At 49.9% G+C, this 22,253-nt stretch overlaps 1 protein-coding gene across 3 annotated transcripts in view; it reads left to right on the top strand.

The window, feature by feature from the left end:
- The first annotated feature begins 322 nt into the window (after nucleotides 1–322).
- The window catches only part of pxdn (peroxidasin), a 35,582-nt gene continuing 13,651 nt past the window's right edge, over nucleotides 323–22,253 (top strand). Inside the window, exons 1-10 of one of the 3 annotated variants that reach the window (XM_082516775.1) lie at nucleotides 323–438; nucleotides 2,974–3,038; nucleotides 9,268–9,339; nucleotides 9,565–9,636; nucleotides 12,375–12,446; nucleotides 16,607–16,678; nucleotides 17,841–17,912; nucleotides 19,116–19,285; nucleotides 21,055–21,172; nucleotides 21,260–21,429. In XM_082516775.1, coding sequence (XP_082372901.1) covers nucleotides 358–438; nucleotides 2,974–3,038; nucleotides 9,268–9,339; nucleotides 9,565–9,636; nucleotides 12,375–12,446; nucleotides 16,607–16,678; nucleotides 17,841–17,912; nucleotides 19,116–19,285; nucleotides 21,055–21,172; nucleotides 21,260–21,429 — 964 coding nt within the window. In that variant the 5' untranslated portion in view covers nucleotides 323–357. Of the gene's footprint in view, nucleotides 780–2,973; nucleotides 3,039–9,267; nucleotides 9,340–9,564; nucleotides 9,637–12,374; nucleotides 12,447–16,606; nucleotides 16,679–17,840; nucleotides 17,913–19,115; nucleotides 19,286–21,054; nucleotides 21,173–21,259; nucleotides 21,430–22,253 lie in introns of all 3 variants that reach the window. The other 2 variants (XM_082516774.1, XM_082516776.1) reach the window with 2 other exon arrangements.

Below are 22,253 nucleotides of genomic sequence, written 5' to 3'. Positions count from 1 at the left end.
GTTTCCTCTGCAGCTCTGTGTGTGCATGTTGTACAAATACAGTTATGATTATGAATGACTGTCTCCACATGCTGAAGTCTTTTCGTGCACACAGTGTTGGTTTAAAAAGTTACTACAATATAAAAGTTGCTGGAACATAAAAGTTACTACAATATAAAAGTTGCTGGAACATAAAAGTTGCTGGAACATAAAAGTTGCTACAATATAAAAGTTGCTACAACAGAAGTTGCAGGGATGTTGGAGCCGTGAGCTCGCTGAGCGATGGTACTGCTGCATATGATCTCCTTTAGAAGAAAGCGGGAGGACTGTGTGTGTATCCGGCTGTAAACATGTTTGTTTCTGCTGTGAAGTTCTAACATGCGAGTGCACGGGGCGGACTCCCTGCTGCCCCTGCCGGTGGGCAGAGAAACTGCAGCTTTGTCCTGCTCAGAATCATTGGTCGGTGAAACTTCAGAAAGTTTCCTTCATTGTTTCAGGAGCTCCGCTCAGAGAAGGACAGCCGGGCTGCGAGCTTCCAGCCTGCGTGTGTGTGTGTGCTGCCTCTCCTCCTCCTCTCTGAGTGTGTGTCTGTGTGTGTGAGGGGGCAGCTGGTCGCTCGGCTCTGCTCGGTTAGAAATGGCGCTGCGGGCTGCGCTGCTCTCCTCTCTGCTGCTGCTCTGCGCGGTTCGGCGGTTCGGCCTGTGCTGTCCGAGCCGCTGCCTGTGTTTCCGGACCACGGTGAGATGTATGCATCTGAACCTGGAGACGGTGCCGGCGGTCTCTCCGCAGACCACCATCCTGTGAGTACTTTCTCCCGGCGGAGAGCGGCTCGATCCGCAAGCCTGCGGAGGGGGAGGCCCGAGACACGGTCCGAGTTAGTGTTAGTGAGGGTGGAGGGGGACGTGTGCACACCGAGCCGTGCTGCTGCAGGTTCTGGGGATCAGAGAGTGCAGGAGAGGCGCTTTTAGGGTCTCCGAGCTGGAGAAGAGGAAATCTTTCAGGACACCGCAGGCTGAGCTCAGGAGGAATCCGATGGATCCACCTTAAAAGTCGATCTGTGAGGTCACAGGAAGCCTGCAGGTCTTTGAAAGAGGTCCAACCAAGCTGGTATGAAGCTGAAGTTAGATTCTGGGGCTTGTGTCCCCCTAAACTGTCCCAGCTGGTGTTTTAGGGACACATCAGCAGATCCTGGTGTTGCTTTTTGCTTCTTGTGTGTTTGCATTTGTACACCGGAGCCAATCAGGGGTCTCGCACCGTTTGTGTTCTTCATATTTGTCCCAGCGACGTTTCCAAAAACTGCAGTTATGTGATTTATAGTTTTTCTGAGTAGAACAGCTCTGACGCTTTGTTCACTGTAAATATAAAATAAATATGAGAAAGATAAACACAGTGAGGGTGGGGGTCAGCTGATGTCCGGGTGGGTGTGGTCGTTTTCTAGCTGTGACGTCAAAGATCTTTGCTTCAGTTTTTTATTGAAAATGTAAATATGTGAGTTATAGATGTGATTATTCTGCTGTGCTTTCATTCTGGGCTTTGTTGAGGCCTGAGCTCGTATCTGACGCTGAGCCCGACCTTCAGGCCGGGTAGGAAGGTTTGGGTCAGAGTATTGGGCTAAAAAGTCCTCTGGGGGGGGCGTTCCCTCCCCAGCTGTTCCCTGCCCAGCTGTTCTGTGAGAGTTCAGTTCTTCCTTGTTTATTGTTTATTGATTGTTTATTTATTTGTTTATAATCATGGTCTCTGCATGCACCTGAATCAGACGTTTTGCCATACCGAGCAGCTCCTCGCTGTTCGGTTGAGGACAGCCGTCCCTCAGCCCGAGTGTGGAGAAGAAGAGCCACGCTGGAAGCAGACTGCACATCGGGAGCACGGACGTTTTTCCACGCTCTGACGGCCATTGTGACCGGGCATCAGGAAACAGGTGGTCTCAGAATCTCTGCATCAAGCACGACTGTCTTACAGCCTCAGCAAGGAGCACAACATCTGATGGAGCGTCCGAGGAGAAGAAACCACAGAAGAAGGATGGAGAGGGCGGAGAGACAAAGACTTGAGAGAGTTTCAGCGAGCAAGGGGGCGCAAACTCTCCCTCTGCTTTTAAAACGGAAGCCTCGCCTCGCACATCTGGATCTGCTCGCTTTGGCGTGTTTGGAGGAGAACCACTGATGCTGTCACGATGCTGCGTCTGCGTGCGGCGCCTCGTGGCGTTTCAGAGACACGTTAGAGCGGCGAGGATGAGTAAAAGAAAGATGAAGACGATTGTGAGCGGCAGCGCTGCTGCCCTTCCTCGTGTTGGCTCGTTTCTCCACAGTGAGCTCTGACCCTGTGGCGGGCCTCGTCAGCACCGACTCCCAGCCTGGGTCAGCTGACCTCTCCCAAACCGAGGCCCTCACGCCCACAGCGTCCTCGCCGTGGCGTAGTGCGTCTCAGTGACCTCCCCTTCCTTCTCTGATTGTCTTTGGAACTTTTTGTTGTTCATGTTTTTCTTCCTCTGCCATGAAAGGACGGAAATTCTCCGGCATGCGCTGGTCAGCATGTCGTAGCGGCTCGGCTCAGCGGGAGAACACACAGCTCCACATCTGTCCGTCCCAAACATGTGGCCCCTTTGTCTTTAAGCGGGCACGTCATACGCCGCACTATAAATAGCTTCATCCAGGACAAAGGGGGCAACTCAGCCAGGCGTGCCAGAATTAGCCGTTCCCTGCCCGTCAGCCCTCGGCGGCGGCGCTGCCCACATACCCCAGAGGAGGCCTTTCATCTGTGTGTGGCCACAGATGAAAGGCCTGTTCAAGCGCTGATCTCAGCAGGAAGTCGCGCCTGCTGGTCGAGGTGTAAATGCATCTTCAATGCTCAGCACCGGTCATCGTCACCGCTGCGTGTGAGGCGACGAGCCCTTCATCTGAAACTCTTTCACAGTTTCTACCGTGAGCTGTGAGGTGGTTTCAGGACGAGCTCGCAGCTGCTGCAGATTCTTTCTGACCTCCGTCTGTGGCTCCACAGGAACGGCCCCCGAGTCCAGCTGGCGGCGTGCCGTGGGAGGAATTTAAAGTGATAATATCACAGAGGTGGGAGATGATGCTTCACGTCAGCCCGTGTCTGTCCTGCTAAACCTTTACTACCTTGGTATTACAGCTCTGTTCAGATATTTGTGATTAGTCGAAACAGCACACGTGCTGTTCACGTGTTTATGTGAGTGACTGTTAGAGATGATGTTGCTCTCCACGAGCTCCTCCCAGCACCGATTGGTCTGCTTGGTGTGAAGGTGTGGGCTCAGCTGGAGGATGATGATGTTAGAGTCGCAGAAGCTGAAGTTGATGATGTCATGTAAATATCAGGCAGAGCTGACTTTGTTTGTTTAGGCCCGCCTGATTCGATGATGTCACAGCCACGTCAGAGCGTGCAGCGCTGTTTTTTGCATACTTGTCACATTTAAATGTTAATATTAGACAAAGATAACTGAGATAAATACAAAGTGCTGATTTCCTTTATGAAGAGGAAAGATGATCTCTGTGTGAAATGTCTTGTTGAATCTGGGTCACGACACAAAGACCGTCCTGGTTTTGTGCCCGCAGCGTTCCTGTTTGGCTCTCGGGCCTCCACACATGGAGGTTTGTGTGTATTTGTCAGCTGTGTCCTCTGTGGACGCCTGTTTGAGACTCACGGTCTCTGCACATCTTCTCAGGGATTTGCAGCAGTGGGACGAATGGTCCTGTTTTGCCAACATGGGGTATAAACTGGTTGTTTTCGGTATTAGTGGCTCACACAGGGATGTGCGCTGTGAGTCAGCTCGGCGTGCATTCGTGTCACGGGGCTGAGACACTGGTAGTGTCCTCTCCCCAAACGGCCCGATATCTGCCTGCGTGACGGGCAGCGGCGCGGCCGCTGGAATGTGCTGTAGTCAGGGTTTGTGGGGCTCGGTGTCAGCAGCACAGTGGAATGCAGAGCCAGAAATCCCCACAGCTTTGCTCGCTCAGGCCGACCGGCCGAGATACAAACCAACTCCTTGGGTCTCGTGTCGGGGCACAAACCTGCAGTCGCTGAGGGTTTAACCTCGCCTCTCACCGCGCTGCAGGACTCCGCCCTTAAACTTAGAAAGCAGTTTTGAACTTCCTGTTATTATTGGAGTTTGTTTTTACTGGATTTTTGGTTAATTTGAACAAACATTTGCACAGCCGGGCTCTCCGCTGGGCCCCCACCTGCAGCCACGCGATTCATCAGTGGGTCCGTATGGTGCACGTCTGTGATTGGCTGTTTTGGAACACGCAGGCTGATTGTGGATTGTGTGGGGAGCGTGTCGGTCAGTGCACGTGTGCACAGACGCCTCGTCAGGCTGAAGGATGTGTTTTACTCCCAGCTTTAGTTCTCTGCAGGGAGCTGTAACTGTAATCACATTACATCTTTTTGTAACTACACAAACCAACATGCCAAACATGGCAGCTCACATGTTGTGACAGGTCACATTCTTGTTTTTGTGACTGGAGTCTGAAGGCTGCAGTGATTCTTTCAGGTATTTAAAATCATGGGGGCGTGGCCTCCTGCTACAGGTAACGCATGCATAGAGGCTGAACTCAACATCCAGCCTTACGCGGGATGTTTTCCAGATAAATGTCACGGCCATGTTTGGAGCTCCTGCTCTGCGAGGAGGCCGTTATGTACTCGTTTAACTCTGTGATTCGTACAGGCCCGGCAGCCGCTGGCAGCTCGGCATGCAAAGCCGAAGAGCCCGTCGAGCATGGTGAGGCGCACACGTGGCCCTCAGATGCTGGAGGAGCTGGGAGGCAGCCAGCTCCGCTCGCCGTCCGGCTCACGCCACATTCATAGAAACCTGAAATCCTCCCAGCTCAGCGTCAGAGCTTTAAAGAGGCGAACAGAAAATAAAAAGCCAGCAGGTCTGCGAGTCGGTGCCAGACGAGCTGCAGGTTCCTTGAGTGACCTGATCTGGGGTCAGATTACAGGTGCGTGCAGCAGCTGCGGGGCAGACGCCGCACTTTCACACAGGACCGGTTGCTTTTGTCTGGGTTTGTGTGCCCACCAAGTCCTGCATGATAATTGGCTTTGCCTCGTGTTTGTGATCTGGACGCCGGCCACGTCGGCCCCGTTCACACCGCTCGGCTTCTGCTCCTGCAGCTGATGTGCAGCCAGACGGGCGAGAACGTCGGAGGCTCACATTTACTCACCTGTGTGGCTCAGCGGCTTCACCTGGCTGCAGTGCCAGACCTCCACCTGCTGCAGGCCCTGGTCTCATGTGTTCGTGGTCTTTGTGAAGCTGTGAACTGATTTCCTTTCTTCGCAGGAACACCGTGCTTCACTTCCTGCGTGTCTTTGACTGTTTACATGTCAAACGGATCACAGCAAACACAATGACTTCCTGTTACTGTGGCAGAGAACTGTGAGTCGCATTATCGTGGAAATGATTCACAAATCTCAAAGAAAAATTCTGATTAGTCCATGAAACTGGCTCGGTTTCCATACCAACCCATCCAGGGTCACCACAGACCTGCTGGAGGTCATCCCAGCATCTCCTCTGATTACTGAGCGCGCTCAGAATGAACCGAGCAGAGCCGACGATGGTCAGGGTCAGAGGAGCGACTTTCAGAGACTTGTCAGAGGACGGGTGGCTGGATGAACATATCAGCTGCAGTGATTGGCCGAGTCGGTGTTTCTGCCTCGTTCCTGCTGTTTTGCTCGTTAGTCGTTCCCTCAGAGTTGGTGTGATGTGAGGGGACAGGCTGTGTGCAGTGTAGCATACATGGATCTGTTTGAGTGTTTCAGGTCGTTTGATGGGAGCAAACTTAGAAGTTCAGCAGTGGATGAGATCAGGATTTGCCTCCCTGCACTTGTGTTTGTGTACCTGAGTGTCTGAGTGAGCCTCTGTGTGGGAAATGCCGATCTTTTTCCACGCCTCCCTGCCTTTGCTCCCATTGTTGTTCATTTCCCTTTATCTGTGACCTGGGACGCCGTTCTCAGACTTGCTGTTGTGTGGGAGTTAGCCTTGCTGTCTGCCGGTTCCTCGAGGCGTGGGACCGTAATGGCTGTTATCTGACTCATTAAATCAGCTCTGCCACAAATAGCATTAAAATGCTGCGTGTGGATTTTGGGCCGGCCTGCAGCGCTGCGTGGACGTGCATGTCTACAAACACTGTTTACTGAGCGTGCTCCGCACTGTAATTTCCCCCTTTATGGACTGACTCACTCGCCTCCCCTGCTTTTCTCCGGTTTCTCCTCTTTCTAAACTATCGAGCGGCTCCAGAGACCGCCGTGCTCCTCGGGCGAGTTATTACATCCTGTTTGATTGTGTTGAGACAATTGAGGTTTTTGCTTTCGTGCTTGCAGAAGCAAGGCAAGGCAAGGCAAGTTTATTTGTATAGCACAATTCAACAACAAGGTGATTCAAAGTGCTTTACAGAGACATTAGAAACAAGAACAAATAAAAAGCATGATTTAAAATTGAATAAAACAAGCAAATAAACTAACTAACTAGTTAACAAACAAACAAACAAACAAACAACAGTATATAAAATCAAAACAGATAAAATCAGAAGCAGCGTCGACGTGCACGTTGCAAAGCTGCCTCCTCTCTCCGAGCGGGGATTAGACGTGGTTGTGGTTATGATGGATGGGCAGCGTCGGGCTTTGGCGCTCACGAGGGTTTCATTAACAGATCTGCAGACAGAACGAGCTCTGACACAAACACACGATCCAGCTGTAGGACAGCCAGCTTTCAGTCTGTCTCCTCCCGCTGCATTGGAGCGCTTGTCGGGGCCTCGGGGCTGATTTCACCGCCTCCCGTCCTTCCAGGACATTCTGGTCAGCTGAGCCTCGACAGCTGATGCTTTAAACACACCCGCAGACAAAGCTCTGCTGACCTTATTTAGCCTTCTCCACAAAGAGCCGCAGTCATGCCAGCCATGAAAGCGGCACACACTCGCACTGAGCCAGAATAACACAGCCACCGAGCAGGACGCGTTAAATCCGGTCCAGTTAACGACCTCACAGCCATCGGCAGCTCTGAGGGCGGGGTCGCATGTACGATATGGGCTTTTCAGACCTCCTAACAGAAGTTCATTATAAGGAGAGCTGCCTGATCCAGCACGTAGCCCCCCCTCCTCCTCGTCCTCACAGCTGGGGGCGGTGTAGGCGCGACGGCCTCGGCGTGTCTGGACAGAGCGCTCTGTGGGTACCGTACCTGCTCTTTCCTCGTGGACCCTCACGGCTCTGTCTTTGAGCTGCAGAGCAAACCTTTGGTTTGAGACTATGCCTGTCCTCAAGTCTCCGTTACATTTACTCTCACATGCATCACAGCACAACAGCAGCAGGTGTTTGATTAGACTAGAGGTGATGGTCTAATATTCACACATTAACTATAAAAGAATAATTTCTGGGATTATTAGACGTGGTATATTTCCTCATGTCTGCCCTGGTAGGATGTAAAGCAGCGCTCAGCCCTCATTAAACAGCAGAGATGGAGGATGCTGCAAACAGTCAGGTGTAGTTCAGTTAAAGACGGGAGGTCCTGCACCCGGCCCGGTCCCAGCTCTCTGGAGCGGGTCCTTTAAATATTGGCACGAAGGAATTTGTGAACAGGAATGCTGACAGGAGCCTTCAGTTTACCCAGAATGCACCCTGTGTAGATTTCTTCAGTGGAACTGATCAGATTTCAGGTGTAAGCTTTTGGATTTTCAAGTTTTTGGATTTCATAGGATGAGTCTTTAGAGTTGGGGGGGCTGTCGGGCTCTCAGCAGCCGGATGTCTGTCAGTTTGGGTCTGAATGACCCAGATGACTTCCTCTGCCAGGTCGGCGGATACGAAGAATGCTGGGAGCTCTGCCGGGGGAGGAGTTCTTCTAGAGGAGGAGGAGCGTTGATATTTTCCTGTCTCGACTCTCAGCTCCGTGACGATTCGGCCTCGTGGATCCGTCCTGACGCTCGTGTCTCTGTGGCGCTGAAAGAACATCACGGCTCAGATGTCTCAGAGCCAAAGACACAACGTTCAGATTTCACCAAGCTGGAGGAGCGGCGTGTTTTCAGCTCGTCGCACCGACGGCACGCTCGCTCTTATTAAGGCTGATTAGTGCCTGAGCTCATTACGAAGCCTTCTGCTTGTTATCTTTGGGGCTGATGTGCTTTAAATCGGTCCTCGTGATTAAAGCTCGATAAGAGCATTCCTGCCACATGAGTAAGACGCCCAGACATGCCTCAGGATGAGAGCGTGGCGGCTCTGCGCTGGACTTTATGGTCCCTGTTCAGCTTTTATCCAGTACTTACATCCTGCTCTCCTGCATGTTTTATTAATGAAGCACAGCTTTGCATTCATAGGTTTGCTGATTTTGAGCCTTCATAGAAGTGCTGCTTATTCATTTAGCTTTTTATTGATCGATTGATTTTCCTCCTGCATTTTCTCTGATCGTCATTTGGCAAAACTCATTATTAAAAGCAGCATTTAAAACAAAGATAAAGGTCGTTATTATTATTGATCTTTATTCATGCCAGTGCATTATTATTTATTCAATTATTCAGTGAAATAAATGAATGAATAAAGTCCAAGCAGACAAAATAATTAATAATAATAATAATTAATAAAGCAGGAAATAATTATTTCCATTTTATTTGTTTCTGTATTTATTAACTTATTTTACACAGATGCATAAAAAGAAAAATAAATGACACACAAATAAATGAAATGAGTGATATTATGTAATTTCTGGATCAGTTTCGTGCTATGCACATGAATTAACAGACGTTTACACTCAGGTCCATAAACACTTGGACAGACTTGGTTCTGTCTCAGTGAATTTGAATGAAACAGCTCAGATTCAGCTTTAATTCATTTGTTTACAAATGTGAGGATCACATGTTTAACAGTTCCTTCATCTCAGGGGCTCAAAAGTAATCTGACAACTTAAATAAGTAAAAATGTCCACGTCATACTTGGTTAAAAAGCCTCTGCTGGCACTGACAGCCGAGTCTTGAACTCGTGGGCATCAGCAGGTTTCCTGTCTGTCTGAACTCAAGTCAAGTGGCTTTATTGTCATTCAGCCATGTGCAGGTGTACAGTGAGACCGTGGTGCTACATATGACAGACAGTCAACACGGGACTACATAACCTGCAAAAATGGCAAAAAAACTAAACGAAGACGGCGCAACAGAAATGTGCAAAATGTGCTGTGTAGATGTTTTATGGTCCAGTCTTGTCTTTTTAATAGAAATCTCCCAGAACAAACTGGTCTGAATGGATAAATAAATGTTATGCTCGGCTCGTGTTCCTGATTATGAACATGCTTTCTTCTATTTTCAGAGACCTGAGGTTCAACAAAATCAAGGATTTACAGCCGGGTTCCTTCAGGCGACTAAAGAACCTCAACACCCTGTAAGTGTTCTCCAGCCAGACGCACGAGCTCAGCGTGACGACGGAGCTGAAAGGTTCATGCTGACAGTCATGCCTCGTTCTGCTGCTTTCGCACGCGTGCAGGTCGGCTCGAGGAATTGAACGTCTCACCTGAGCTCGCTTTGCACCTCTGACCTGCTGCGGCTCTTTGCTAAGCTAACACAGTACAGGCACTGACACTGAAGCAGTTTGTTTGTTTCCCCTCAGCCTTCTCAACAACAATCACATCCGGAGGATCCCCAGGGGGGCGTTCGAAGACCTGGAAAACCTCAAATATCTGTGAGTTCAGCCGTCACTTCCTGTGTTTGCTGTGTCAGACTGTTCTCAGAAGCTTTTCGCTCAGTCAGCAGAAAGGCGCTCGTGCTGGAACAAGCCTCGCCGGGCGCTTCAGAAGCCGTGGACGGCTGAGGCTGCGTTGCGGAAATTGTGCGAATGAAAGGCCTCCTTTTGTCTGATCCTCTGTACTTATGTGTCTGGATGCGGTGACCTGCAGGCGTGTGAAGCCTCGGGCTTGGCTTTGTGAGTCACGCGCGCGATCATCCCGCGGCCTCAGCTGAGCTCGCAGCCGAGAGCTCAACTCGACTGTCAGCGCCAAACATCGGAAACTTAACGCCATCTTTAGTTCCCCTGCTCTGATCCCAGATCAGCCCCGCTGACCGCTCTTTAGTCATGGAGATGATGGAGCCCAAGTGACCTGAAACATGTAGAAACCAAACGTCCCTGATCCCCCCCCACCCCACCCCACCCCACCGCCGTTTCTACTCAGTAAGCCAGAGAGCAAACATACACATTCCTGAAATACATGCCCCCCTCCACACACACACACAGACACAGACACACGCTCACACACACACACACACACAGACACACGCTCACACACACACAAACACTCACACACGCGCTCACACTCACAAACGCTCACATACACAGACACACACTTTCATGTTGTAATGAAATCCTCAGCTGCTTTGATTACAGAGCTCACTTTAAAGCACAGTGGAGGTGAAGAACTGACCCTTTGAAGATGCCCCCCCCCCCACACACACACACACACTCTTCTCACCTCTTCACTTCCTTACAACCGTACAGCACCTCCCCCCAGCACTCCTCTTTATTTAGTCCTTCTTCAGCTCCGTCCTGTAAGCTCTCTCTTTAGTGCTTCATTTTGTTTTCTTTATTATGCATATGTGGAGAACCTTTGGAGAACCTGTGGAGTCCGGTCCCGACTCAGCAGCTTGTAGCTCCTCCTTCAGCAGCAGTAACCTGCAGTGATCGGTCTGTGTCATCACTGTGGGCGGGCTTTGGGCCGCTCTTCTTCAGGTCGTGCAACCCTACGCTGCCATGTTGTTTTAGAGAGAGTCTGAGGTCTGACCTCAGGGTGAATTTTTATGGGACGTCCACTCCTGAGAGGATTGTGAGTTAACACAGCAAGACCTGCAAACTGCCAAAACCTGTGCTTTCATAGAGGAGCTCATGCTGATGATGATGATGACTGTAGAGGTTGGTGCGCACCTCGATAGTTGGCTGTGTCAGTAGGTAGCGAGGTGCTTGGAGGGGGAGGTAGTGTGTTGTCCACTTTAGTGTTTAGGAGGCGTTTTACTGCTTCGTGCAGCAGAGCAAAGCTGAGTGCAGAGAACAGAGGGGGGGGCAGCAGGGTGGGCCCTCATTCTTCCCCACAATCATGTTGTGCTATTAAACTCATGAGGCAACCGCGCACGCTCCCACCGCCGCCGCACTGCCAGCGGTCGTTACACAGCGATGTAACACGTGCTCATTAGCTGTTAGCATAACCAGGACTGTGAGTCTGACAGGCTACTGGTCCTCCCCTCTGTCCTCCACACTGTGTCTTCCTCTCTGTGTCCTCCCCTCTGTGTCCTCCTCTCTGTGTCCTCCTCTCTGTGTCCTCCACACTGTGTCTTCCTCTCTGTGTCCTCCCCTCTGTGTCCTCCACACTGTGTCTTCCTCTCTGTGTCCTCCTCTCTGTGTCCTCCCCTCTGTGTCCTTTCTTCTGTGTCCTCCACACTGTGTCCTCCCCTCTGTATCCTCCCTTCTGTCCTCCTCTGGCCCCTCCCCCCTGTGTGGGCGTGAGCAGCTCTGATTGGGACAGAAAGCAGATCTGAGTTCTGACGAAGTCCTCACCGAGATTATGGGCTGAGATGGCGTTCCCATGAATCCTCCCGTAAATTCCAGTGAAGATTGAAGGTTTTCCTGCGGGAGAAAAAATTCTTCCTGATTTTATTACTGTGATAAACTCAGCTGTCGAGCTAAAGGGAGCAGCCGGGCTGTGGTTCTGCTTCATTTCCATGAAAACGATCACTACAACAACAAAGTCCAATGAACGCAGCTCGGGGAGACGTCACTGCCGAGCGGTGGCGTGAAGCCCGACCGACACCGTGAGTCAGGCAGACGTGCAAAGAACAGCTCGTCACGAGTGGACTGAGGAGGGAGGTGAAAGGTCAGGCAGTCATTAGCTCTTATTTTTTGTCGCATTTCTTTCACATGTGCCACGGAGAAAAAACATGCACATGTCAAAGGTCGTGCAGCACAGGAACAGGAGACCTGAGAGCTGTGAGAACCAGCACAGCTCCACTTCCCCTGCCTGTAAAAAGTTCATGTTTTTAAGTTTTCAGGTGAAAAGTTGTAATGCTGTCATCAACGCTCATCTGTCACTTTGTTCCCGTTACACGCACACAGGCCACACCCCCCACCTCTGCAGTAGTAGATGTTTAGGATCAGGATCAACCGTGTCGTAAAACATCTCAGAGAGTTTAAGAAAGCTCGCGTTGCCGGGCGGTGCTCGCAGAGATCGTCTCACCTGAAGCTTGAACCGTTTGCTGCCCCAAACACTCACCTGCTGACCACACCTGTCCATGTGAAGCAGGACGGGCTCCGCCCCCGAGACACGTCTGAATACTTCTACAGACAGCAAACGTTTATCCTTTCTGTGTGTGTGTGTGTGTGTGTGTGTGTGTGTGTGTGTGTGTGTTACTAATGATGCTGATTATCTCTCCTTCCAGCTATTTGTACAAGAATGAAATCCAATCAATTGACAGACAAGCATTTAAGGGGCTTGTCTCTCTTGAGCAACTGTAAGTGACCTACTTCCTCTTCCACCTTTTCCTTCTGCTCGCAGCACCACTCCTCCTCCTTCTCTTCTCCAGCTGTAAATGCCTCCACCCCCTCCCCCCTTCCTGAAAAACAAACACTCCATAAAGCCTGGCAAAGTCTCCGTCATGTGACGTGTTATCTGCGAGCATGTTCTTGTGGCATGACTGCAGACTTTGCAGGTGTCATGTTTCCCCCACAGTGTGCTACGCCCACCCTTCATCCACCTTTCTGCTGCCACCGTGCATGCCGTGACTGCAGCCCCCTCGCAGCTGCGCTTGCCTCCCGTGACCCTTTCTGCATGAGTCACCAGTGTTTCCTCCACAGCTGCCCCCCCCCACCTCTAACACAAACCGAAGGATGGACTCCGCCTGTTTCACGTGCACTCGTCACAGTTCCTCCGTTGGCCCTCAAGGGTGAACGTCGTTAGGTTTACTGAAGCCGGATCACAAACTCAGATCCCGACTCAGTGTGCGTTCTTCAGATCAGCTGATCTGAGCATTAACAACCACATGTACTGTGAAACCTGGACATGAGTGGGGGAAACACTGGCTTCATGCCGTGCGGTCAGGATGGCGGCGACGTTGCACCCCTCCCTCCTGTGAAGCTTGCAGCATGAATTCACCTGCGCTGCTGGGACGTCCAGCACGGCTGCTGTGGAGCAGCGTGTCTGCACGCCACAGCCTGACTCGCTTCTGTCCCGCTGCAGAAACAGCTCCTGCTCTGATTCGCTGTAAATTTGCTGTTTCTTTGTGTGAAATCTGCATCGTGTGTGTTTAATCTGTGTGATGCAAATCCTGCCTGTCAGAAACACGTCGAGCTCCGTAAACCTGCATGTCCGACAGACGTATGTGTGGCTGTACACGAGGTCGTAAATGTGCCGATGGTCTGCTGTTAGGCTTCTGCTGCTCTTTCTGCTGCGTCTGCTGAGAAACTCAGGCTCAGTAATCTGTGAGGAGCCTGTGACTCACTGTTCTTCGCTGCAACAGAGAACAAACGGCCAATTCACCAAGTGCACTCCAACATCTGTTTTGAGTTTACGTATATGTGGGTTTTTAGTTTTAATGGTCCTGCATCATCGGGCGACGCATGCCAAAGGCTGAAGAGTAGCCCAACAGCGCGCGCCGTTCGAGTTTATCAGCGTGCCTGCGGTTTGTCAGGGAATCGGACCTGTGACGACACCGGAGCGAAGAAACCTCAGGGCTGAACGCGTCACAGCCCAGAGAGCCGCGGATTCATGAGTTATCAGCTGATCACCGATGACATCAGCCCGTCGGCAGACGTGATGGGAGTCACGTATCGGTGACAGTTTTTCAGTCAAATCTAGAAAAATGAAATTTTAAAACGCCCAGAACATCATCGGTAACTCCACCGTTTTATGTCATCGCTGTAACTGAGCGTGCTCAGACGGAGAGTTACTGATGTCCCCGTGTACGCGAGGGTGCCTGGATCGTCATCGTAATGTTGGATATCACGCTGTAGTGATGTCATAGTTTTGCATCATCACCCCCCACCCACCGAACTTCCAACCCTGACCCCGACTCGGACCTTGAGCGCCCAATTTTTTAAAAAATTTTTCTGAGTGGACGTAAGCAGTTGCACAACTATGACATCACAGCAGTGTGACTGTTAGGGCTGCCACGATTAGTCGACTAGTCACGATTACGTCGACTATCAGAATCGTCGACGACTGATTTAATAGTCGACGCTCGTTTGAAGCTTTGTAAGATCACAAAGGACGCAGGAATAAGTAGTAGGATTTAAGAGTGTAATAACGGACTGAAACAGAAGATGGCAGCACTGCATGTACAAGGATGCCAGCTGCCGTTAAACTCCGAAGAAGAAGAAGCTGTGTCCCAGAATTCATAGCGCGGCCCAGCTCAGTTTCCAACAATGGCGGCAGCTAGTTAGTTTTAATATTACTCTTATTATTCTTTCTGGGTCACAAAATAAACGTTTAACATATTTTCAGGCGAGAATGTAGCTGTGTAAACCTCAAATATCTGCTCAGTTTATCAGGACACCACATATTTTCAAAAGCGCTCCGACATTTTCGGAGACGTCTGTTACCCACTAGCTCGATAGCGAGCCGGGGCAAGGCTCACTAGAGCCCGTGAGAACACCGGGCTCCCGGCTTCAAACCCACCGCCATCTTTCACTACTCAGGTTAAACATATATAAGTCACTTAGATAACTTCAAAATGTTATTGTTCCTGAGTAAATCGGTTTGGCTGAGATTAAAGTTGTAGTTTTTACACAGCTGAATAAACGTCAAGCAGACAGCTGATTATCAGAAGTGTGAGATTCTCGAGAATTTACTCCGGTGTCCTGTTATATTTTAGATAGCAAGGAGTTTATTAAACTTCACCGAAACAATCTGCACATTTCATTAAAATTGAATAAACTATCATCTTGTCTTTATTTTTAGTTAGCACAGACCTTAAACACTTAAAGCTGTAAGCTAATGATGGTTATATAAGAGCAGATGCTGCTGGTGCAATAAGCTGTATGGATGATGATCTGATTAGTCGACTAATCGCAAAAATAATCGGTGACTAGTCGACTATCAAAATAATCGTTTGTGGCAGCCCTAGTGACTGTGCACTTGAAACCTCGACAAACATGAATTGTGATGATCCACAAACCAACACTGGGACATCAGGTGCCTCGGACGCCCGCTGCTTCCTTCCTTCAGTACAAGGAAAGCTTGAATGAGCAGTGATAACCTGCTTTCAGCACTGACCTGTGTCTGAGTTTCTCCTGGTTCTGCGTTTTGTTCTTTGTATAAAAGTGAAACGAGTCGCGCCTCAGACAGCGACAGTAAGCTCCTCCCTCTCTTCGGCAGAGCTGACAGGCTTTCGCGACACGTTCGAGGAAACGTTTCACCGAGCTAAATATTTCCAGCTCGTCTGCGTTTGTTTGGTTCCCGTAGCAGCCACACTGGGATGGTTCTGAAAGCGTGACGATACGATCGGTGCGCTCGTCTGGAGGTGTTTCTGTTCTAAACTCAAAGGTGTGGTGTACATGACGTCTGCTCTGCTGCTCTGACCCTCACCCGGCTGAACCTCACAGCTGTTGGATTTGTTTACCCCGATCTTGTATATGAGCTTCATTCTGTTTGCTCCCCAGTAAACAATCAGCGTCCCTGCTTTTCACTCAGAATCAATGATAGAGAGTCACACAGACAAACACAAGGGGGTGTCCAACTGCAGGCCTCGAGGGTGTCCTGCAGGTTTCAGACGTGTCCTCGATCCAACACAGCTCAGTTAACCTCGTCTCTAGAGGCTGGTAATGAACTGATCATGTGACTCTGGTGTGCTGACCCAGGCTGAGAACTAAAACCTGCAGGACCCCGGCCCTCGAGGCCCCTGCTGTAGACAAAGAGCCAGATTTACTAAAGACTGCTTCAGCTTTAAAAAGTACTTTTGTGATTTACAAACGAGTGTCGGTGGCGTTTGTTACACAAAGGTCTGGGTACAGTTAATTAATTGTTCCACTTGATTTAGAGCATTTAAACCACACAAAGGTGCCTTGTGAAGGTTTCCATCAGGCTGCACCATCGCAGCGTCACGGCGTGCTGCGCTGGCTGTAATCTGTGATTTTTCAGTCTGTTTGTTGGCCACAGTTGGCTGTGAGTCAGATTCCTTCCTCTGACTTTAATAAATCCCTGCGGCCTCATGCAGCACGGAGAGAACAATGACAGCGTGCACGCTCATGCACGTAGCGCTCTAACGTCATTAACACACGTGGGTCTGACAGTAATGCTCAGTGTTCTTCTTCTGCACATCCTGCGGGATGGCTGCCTGCTGCCCAGCCTCAGAGACCCCACCAGTTTCCATCAGTTTGCCCTGATGATAAAATCATTGATTCTCTCAGAGCTGCCTCCATGATCCTAACAGGCGGCGGTTTCCAAAGAGGCAGAGACGAGTTAACGCTGCCCTGTGTTTGTGTGACCTCATCAGACCTTCTTCATATTACAACCCAAACCTTTGCTCTCCCTCTGTAGCATCTTCATGGTTGCAGCCTGCGCGAAGTAAATCTGGCCCTGTAGCTTTAAGATAAGAGCCGGTGAAGCTCATCAGGACACTAAGATCACATAATCCAGTTTTACTCTGCTTTATCTACATTCTGCTCTCTTCTGCAGGTACCTGCACTTCAACAACATCGAGTCCTTGGAACCAGAGTCCTTCACTCATCTACCAAAGCTGGAGCGACTGTAAGTTCATCCTGCCTGAGCGTTCACCAAAAGCTTTTCCGAACGGTAATTTTAAGATCCGTGGAATAATAGAGCCACCGGTGCGACTGGATTTACTGTGACAGTTGATAGAAACCAGAAAGCAATAACTAGCATGATGTAGTTGGCGGGGAATGGAAGGAATGGCTTGGAAACAAAGAACGGAGAGGCTCGCGGAGCCCAGATCTGAATTTGAAGCAGACGGTACATGCCAGGAAGCGCTCGAACATCCTTCAGCTGAAGGAATGTGGACTGGAAGAGCGCTCAGACATTTCACTGATGTCAGAGGCTGCAGGACGGTTACTGAGGAACGGCTGCAGGAAGTCGTGCAGGGTTGGTAGCACCGTCGCTCCCTGCATGTGTGTGCTGCAGGGTGTGCAGGGCTGTGTGCTAAGCCCCTCCCCCTCCACACACACACGGTTTCAGGACCTCGACTTTGGCTTTCACTATTTCTTCAGCAGTTTTGAGACAAATCAAGTGTGATTATTTTTGCCTGACCAGTTTTGACCATCAGTATTATGGGATACATCCCAGTTTAACTATCCTGCAGCAGTGCACTGCTTGTGCTGTGCACACTGTAAGCACCTTCTTACAGTGTAAACGCGGCGCGCACAGACGTGTGCCGACTTTCAGGCGTGACGAGCGATCGGCAGCAGGTGTCCTGATCTCTTTCACTGTTTATGAGCCAGCAGGGTTTCCACTCCTCCCAGTCTCCTGAGTAAAGGAGAGGAAGGACACCTGCTGCACGGGGAAAACACCTGAGGGTGGAATTCCCAGGCGCACACTCCGGTCATGGTTGGGAAATTTCTCTGCGGTCAAAGCATCGAGAGAGAGATGGAGAGCAGGATGGCGTTCCTGAGGGCGGGATGGAAAATTAATGTAATTTTGTAGTATTAAAAATGTGTTTGGCCCGAGACTCGTGTACACAGGAAAATGTTTTCATGCCTGCGTTTTAGCCAGCGTGAGTCATCATCTGGGAAAACGATCATATTTCTTCTCCCATCCCAAAAGATGCTATTAAAGGCAAATATGTCCTGTTATTAGTCGAGCAGATCGATTTTGGGACTGTGTGAGCCCTCAGTGTTTCCTCACTGAAACGACAGATTCCTGCTTGACGACTGTGATGTTTTTCTGCCTCTCTCAGGTTTCTGCACAACAACAGGATCACCCAGCTGGTGCCGGGAACTTTCTCTCATCTTCAGGCCATGAAGCGACTGTAAGTGGAAAAGACAAGCTCACAAACACATGCGAGACTCTGTGCTCACTATCAGACAGGCGTGTTTATCGGTTAGATGCCATGAAACCGCAGTGCGCTGTTCTCACGCTCGCCTGCAGCGCGCTGTTCTCACGCTCGCCTGCAGCGCTCGGCCCTCCCACAGCTTTTCCTCCCGTTGAGCTGCAGCAGATCTGAGTCCATCTGAGACGTCGCTCATATAAATGACTCCATTTAAGAGAATACGAAGTCTTAAGAGTTTGTGCTTTTCTTTATTTTCTGTCGTGTCTCTCCGGCTCACGAGTAAGTGTTCATAATAAACACGTTTCTGTGAATCCTCCTGAGCCACAGGATCTACATGATGTCATTAGGAACAGACATGCTTACATGGTCGCACAGCCCCGCCTACCGCTCTGCATATTTTCCTGGGTAATAACGATGTCATCACAGCATGTTTGTGTGTCTCAGAGGACTCTGATTACCAAACAGAGACTTCCTGTTTGCTTTAGTTACCAAACAGCCTGCAGCTCTTTGATTCCAGACGTCACGTTGTGCCGCACGCCGTTTACAGCGCTGCCGCCATGTTGCTTTTGTGGAGCCAGAGGTGACCAGATGATGCAAGCAGACATGTATCTGTGTCCAAACAGTGAAACTGGAGCTGCTGTTAGTACAGCAGCGATGTTATTGGTCACATGACATCGTTAAAATGCTCCAACAGCACAGACACTGCTCAGAGGTCCTGTTAGCAGACAGCGAGCTGCTGCCACCTGTGTCACCAACCACCTGTCAGTCAAAGAGGCCACGCCCCCAGTTTGCAAACTTTAAGCCTTATTAAAATTTAAGCAGACTGACTCACTGCTGGAGCCCCTGCTGGATGCTAGAGGTACTGCAGCTGGCTCAGACATGAGCGGAGGAGTTTGGGTCTCAGTAATCATGATGCTGATGTAGAGCAAATAAACAGAGCTATGAGCAGGTGGAGGAGGCTCCACAACAATAACCAGGTTTCCTTTATTACTTATAAATGAGCCTCGGTCATTTGTGAAGTTTTAGATTCAAATAAATATTCGAGAGCCTCGTCCCTGAAAAACCTGTGCTCACGTCAGGAAGGGGGCGTGTCCAGTGTGAGGGAGGGTTTACTGCTTATCCAGACTGCGGGCTCCATCTATCCACACATGCCCACTTGTCTCTGTGTTTCTGTGTGTGCAGGCGACTGGATTCCAACTCCTTGAACTGTGACTGCGAGCTGCTTTGGCTGGCCGACCTGCTGAAGCAGTACGCCGAGTCGGGCAACGCTCAGGCTGCTGCCACCTGCGACTACCCGAGCCGCCTGCAGGGCAGATCGGTGGCGACGCTCACCGCTGAGGAGCTCAACTGCGGTACTGAGAACAGTTACAGAATGAGTTATAGAAACAGTCTCCCCCCATCACTGGCTATAAAGTGGAGAAGTTACAGCTGTTTAACAGCAGCTGGATGTGCAGCTTGCATTCCTGGTTTCCTGAACGTCTCCTCTCATCTCTGCTGGACAAAGGAAGCAGAAAGCTTCAAGACTTTGGAGCCTAACAGGAAGCACGTCGGAAGTCATGCGTTACACACATCCACTTATTTTTATAGCCAAACTCTGCAAACTCTCAGACAGCCCCCCCAGCCCCCCTCCCTGCAGGTAAGCTGAGACACACACAGGTGTATCCTCTCTTTGTGTCTGCAGCCCCCACTTCCATCCTTCACACACCACAAACAGTCTGAGGGCGAAGGGAGCTCAACGTGTCTGTGGGCCCTGCGTCAGACCACCAGCAGCTGCTGAGATGGGCTGGCTGATAGCTGTGTGTGTGTGTGTGTGTGTGTGTGTGTGTGTGTGTGTGTGTGTGTGTGTGTGTGTGTGTGTGTGAGGATGGAGGCCCACAGGAGGCCTTTGTCCTCATTGTGAGACACTTTAGTTTGAGAAGTGTTTAGTCTGGTGTGAAACCGTCATGTTAGTATTTTGCTTGTTTTTCTCATCAGTCGACACAAAAATTCATATTTTATTTAAAGTTGTTTCATCAGTTAACAAGTGAACTCTGTAAAGTTTCATTTCTGTGCAGCTGAGTGCCGTAAAACAAAAGAGAAGAAGAAAATCTGTTGAGCTCTGTCACAGAGAGGCTGCTTCAGCTCAGGTTGAACTGCTTTTCCTCGCTCGTCTGTGTCCTGATGTTCACCCGGTTTTATGAGCAGCTGTAAATCCCGCCGTCTCAGTTCTGCGTTTCCTGCGGCCATGGCTGCACGCTGAGCCGGCTGGCAGCTGCTTGTGTCTCCGCCACATTTAAACCTCAGCAGCTAATTCGATGGCCCCCAAACGTGCCCGGGCCTGCTTGGCGTGGCCCTGTCTGGAATGTCTGCCTGAAAACGCGGTGGAAGCCTTTCCACGCCCTCCTCCCCCCCCTGCACGGTGGGTGGAGGAGCTGTCAAAACAAAGCAGTGGCTGGAGGTGAAGTGCCATCTCCTCACACGAGCTGTTTCTGGTGGGGACACTCGCCTCCTGTTGGTGGAGATAAACAGGAGGGCGGTGTGAAGTGTGTGGAGGAGGGTTTCCAAAATAGTCTCCTTTATGACTTAAATAATGACCAAAATTGACGAAATGAATCCCCAAAACCAGCATATCTGTAACCATGAGGGTCGCCCCCTGGTGGTCTGTAAATAAAGTGCAGCTTTAAGGAACCTGGCTTCACTTTTCAGATCTGGACGTTCATATATCATCCCGCTTGTGTTTGGGAGCTTTGTGTCTGTTTGTGCTTCAAACTCAGCACAAAGTCTCCTACCAACCAAAAAACAGGAAAAAATGAGGCCCTAATATTGAACCCTGGGGGACTCCTCCACTGGTCTCCATGTGCAGCTGCTGAACGAGTCATTCTCCGCTCTGTGGGTCAGAATGACGATGATCTTTGAACAAAAAGCCTCATGAAGTTTGCATCGTCCCTGTCCGACCTCCCTCTGGATCTGGATTTTAGCCCTGATATTATTGAGCAGGTTCAAAAAGACGAGACATACGAAAGACGAGACATACTCAGCAGAAGCTCGATTCAGTAGGCTAAGAAATACATATGAAGAGACGTGTGATGCTGTGTGCTTGCTTATACATTACATCGGTTTTCTGTCTGATCTTCTCCTGCAGAGGTTCCCAGGATCACGTCGGAGCCTCACGATGTGGACGTGACGTCGGGAAACACCGTCTACTTCACCTGTAGAGCCGAAGGCAACCCTAAACCACAGATTATCTGGCTCAGGAACAAGTAAGGCTAACGGGTGGGTGGGTTAACATCGAAACGCATCGCACGCATTTACGAGCTCTGGTTTTTATCGGTGCGTCTTCCTCGTAGCAATGCGCTAAACATGCGCGACGACAGCCGTCTGAACCTGCTGGAGGACGGGACGCTGATGATCCAGAACACCAGGGAGACGGATCAGGGAGTGTACCAGTGCATGGCCAAAAATGTGGCCGGAGAGGTCAAAACGTCCGAGGTCACGCTGCGATACTTCGGAGCTCCGTGTAAGTGTGCGCTCCCGAGCCCGTTCACTGTGACAGCCATAAAATACACGACATCCCACTGAGACGTTTAAAGACGGTGTTTGCACCAAGAGTTCCGAGGTCAGCAGGTCAGGTGTTACAGAAACATTCACAGCTACAAACTCTCAGCCACACATACAGTCTGATTTCATTAAGTTTCATTACTTATTACTAGTTACTTCCTGTCAACGCTCCAGACTAATTAAAGTTACTGTGGTTACCTGTTTGCGTATCATCTTCACACTGATGTCAGTGAAATGTAGGTGCCATGTTTTTTATGTACTCTGTGCAGCTAAAGCTGTGGATGCAATGCATTATGGGATGCAGTCCTGTTTGCCTTTTTTCATTTCTGTTTATTCTTTCATGCATTTTATGGTCATGATTGATGTTGAGGCTGGTTTCTAAACGCTTTATGAAACATCAGTGAGTTTCACATCTGGTTACCAGAAGAATCAAAGATATCGTTTCACTTTTATCCCAGAACCAGTGTGAAAAACTTCAGTGCACTTCTGTATATGTGAGGGGCTTTTATTGTGAAAAGAACCAAAAGGAAGAAGCCGTGTGTAGAATAACCAGGTTTCCTGTATGGATGTGGCAGCAACAGCAAGTCTGGAGTTCATGGCTGACTTATTTAACCTGCATCAGATTATCTGTCATGTTTCCATGACAACTGAAACTACAGCTAGCTAAACTGGTATTAAAGTTGCAAAGCTTTGGGAAAAGGCTGAAACCACATGAATGAGCTAAAATCTGAGCTGAAGGTCACGGCCAGCCTCTGGGAGCAGATGTTGTGCATTTCCTGTCCC

The sequence above is a fragment of the Aulonocara stuartgranti genome, assembly GCF_965226115.1.
Source record: "Aulonocara stuartgranti genome assembly, chromosome: 19".
Taxonomy (NCBI): domain Eukaryota; kingdom Metazoa; phylum Chordata; class Actinopteri; order Cichliformes; family Cichlidae; genus Aulonocara; species Aulonocara stuartgranti.
Note: the sequence above shows the minus strand (reverse complement) of the source record. Positions and strands in the feature narration are given on the sequence as shown.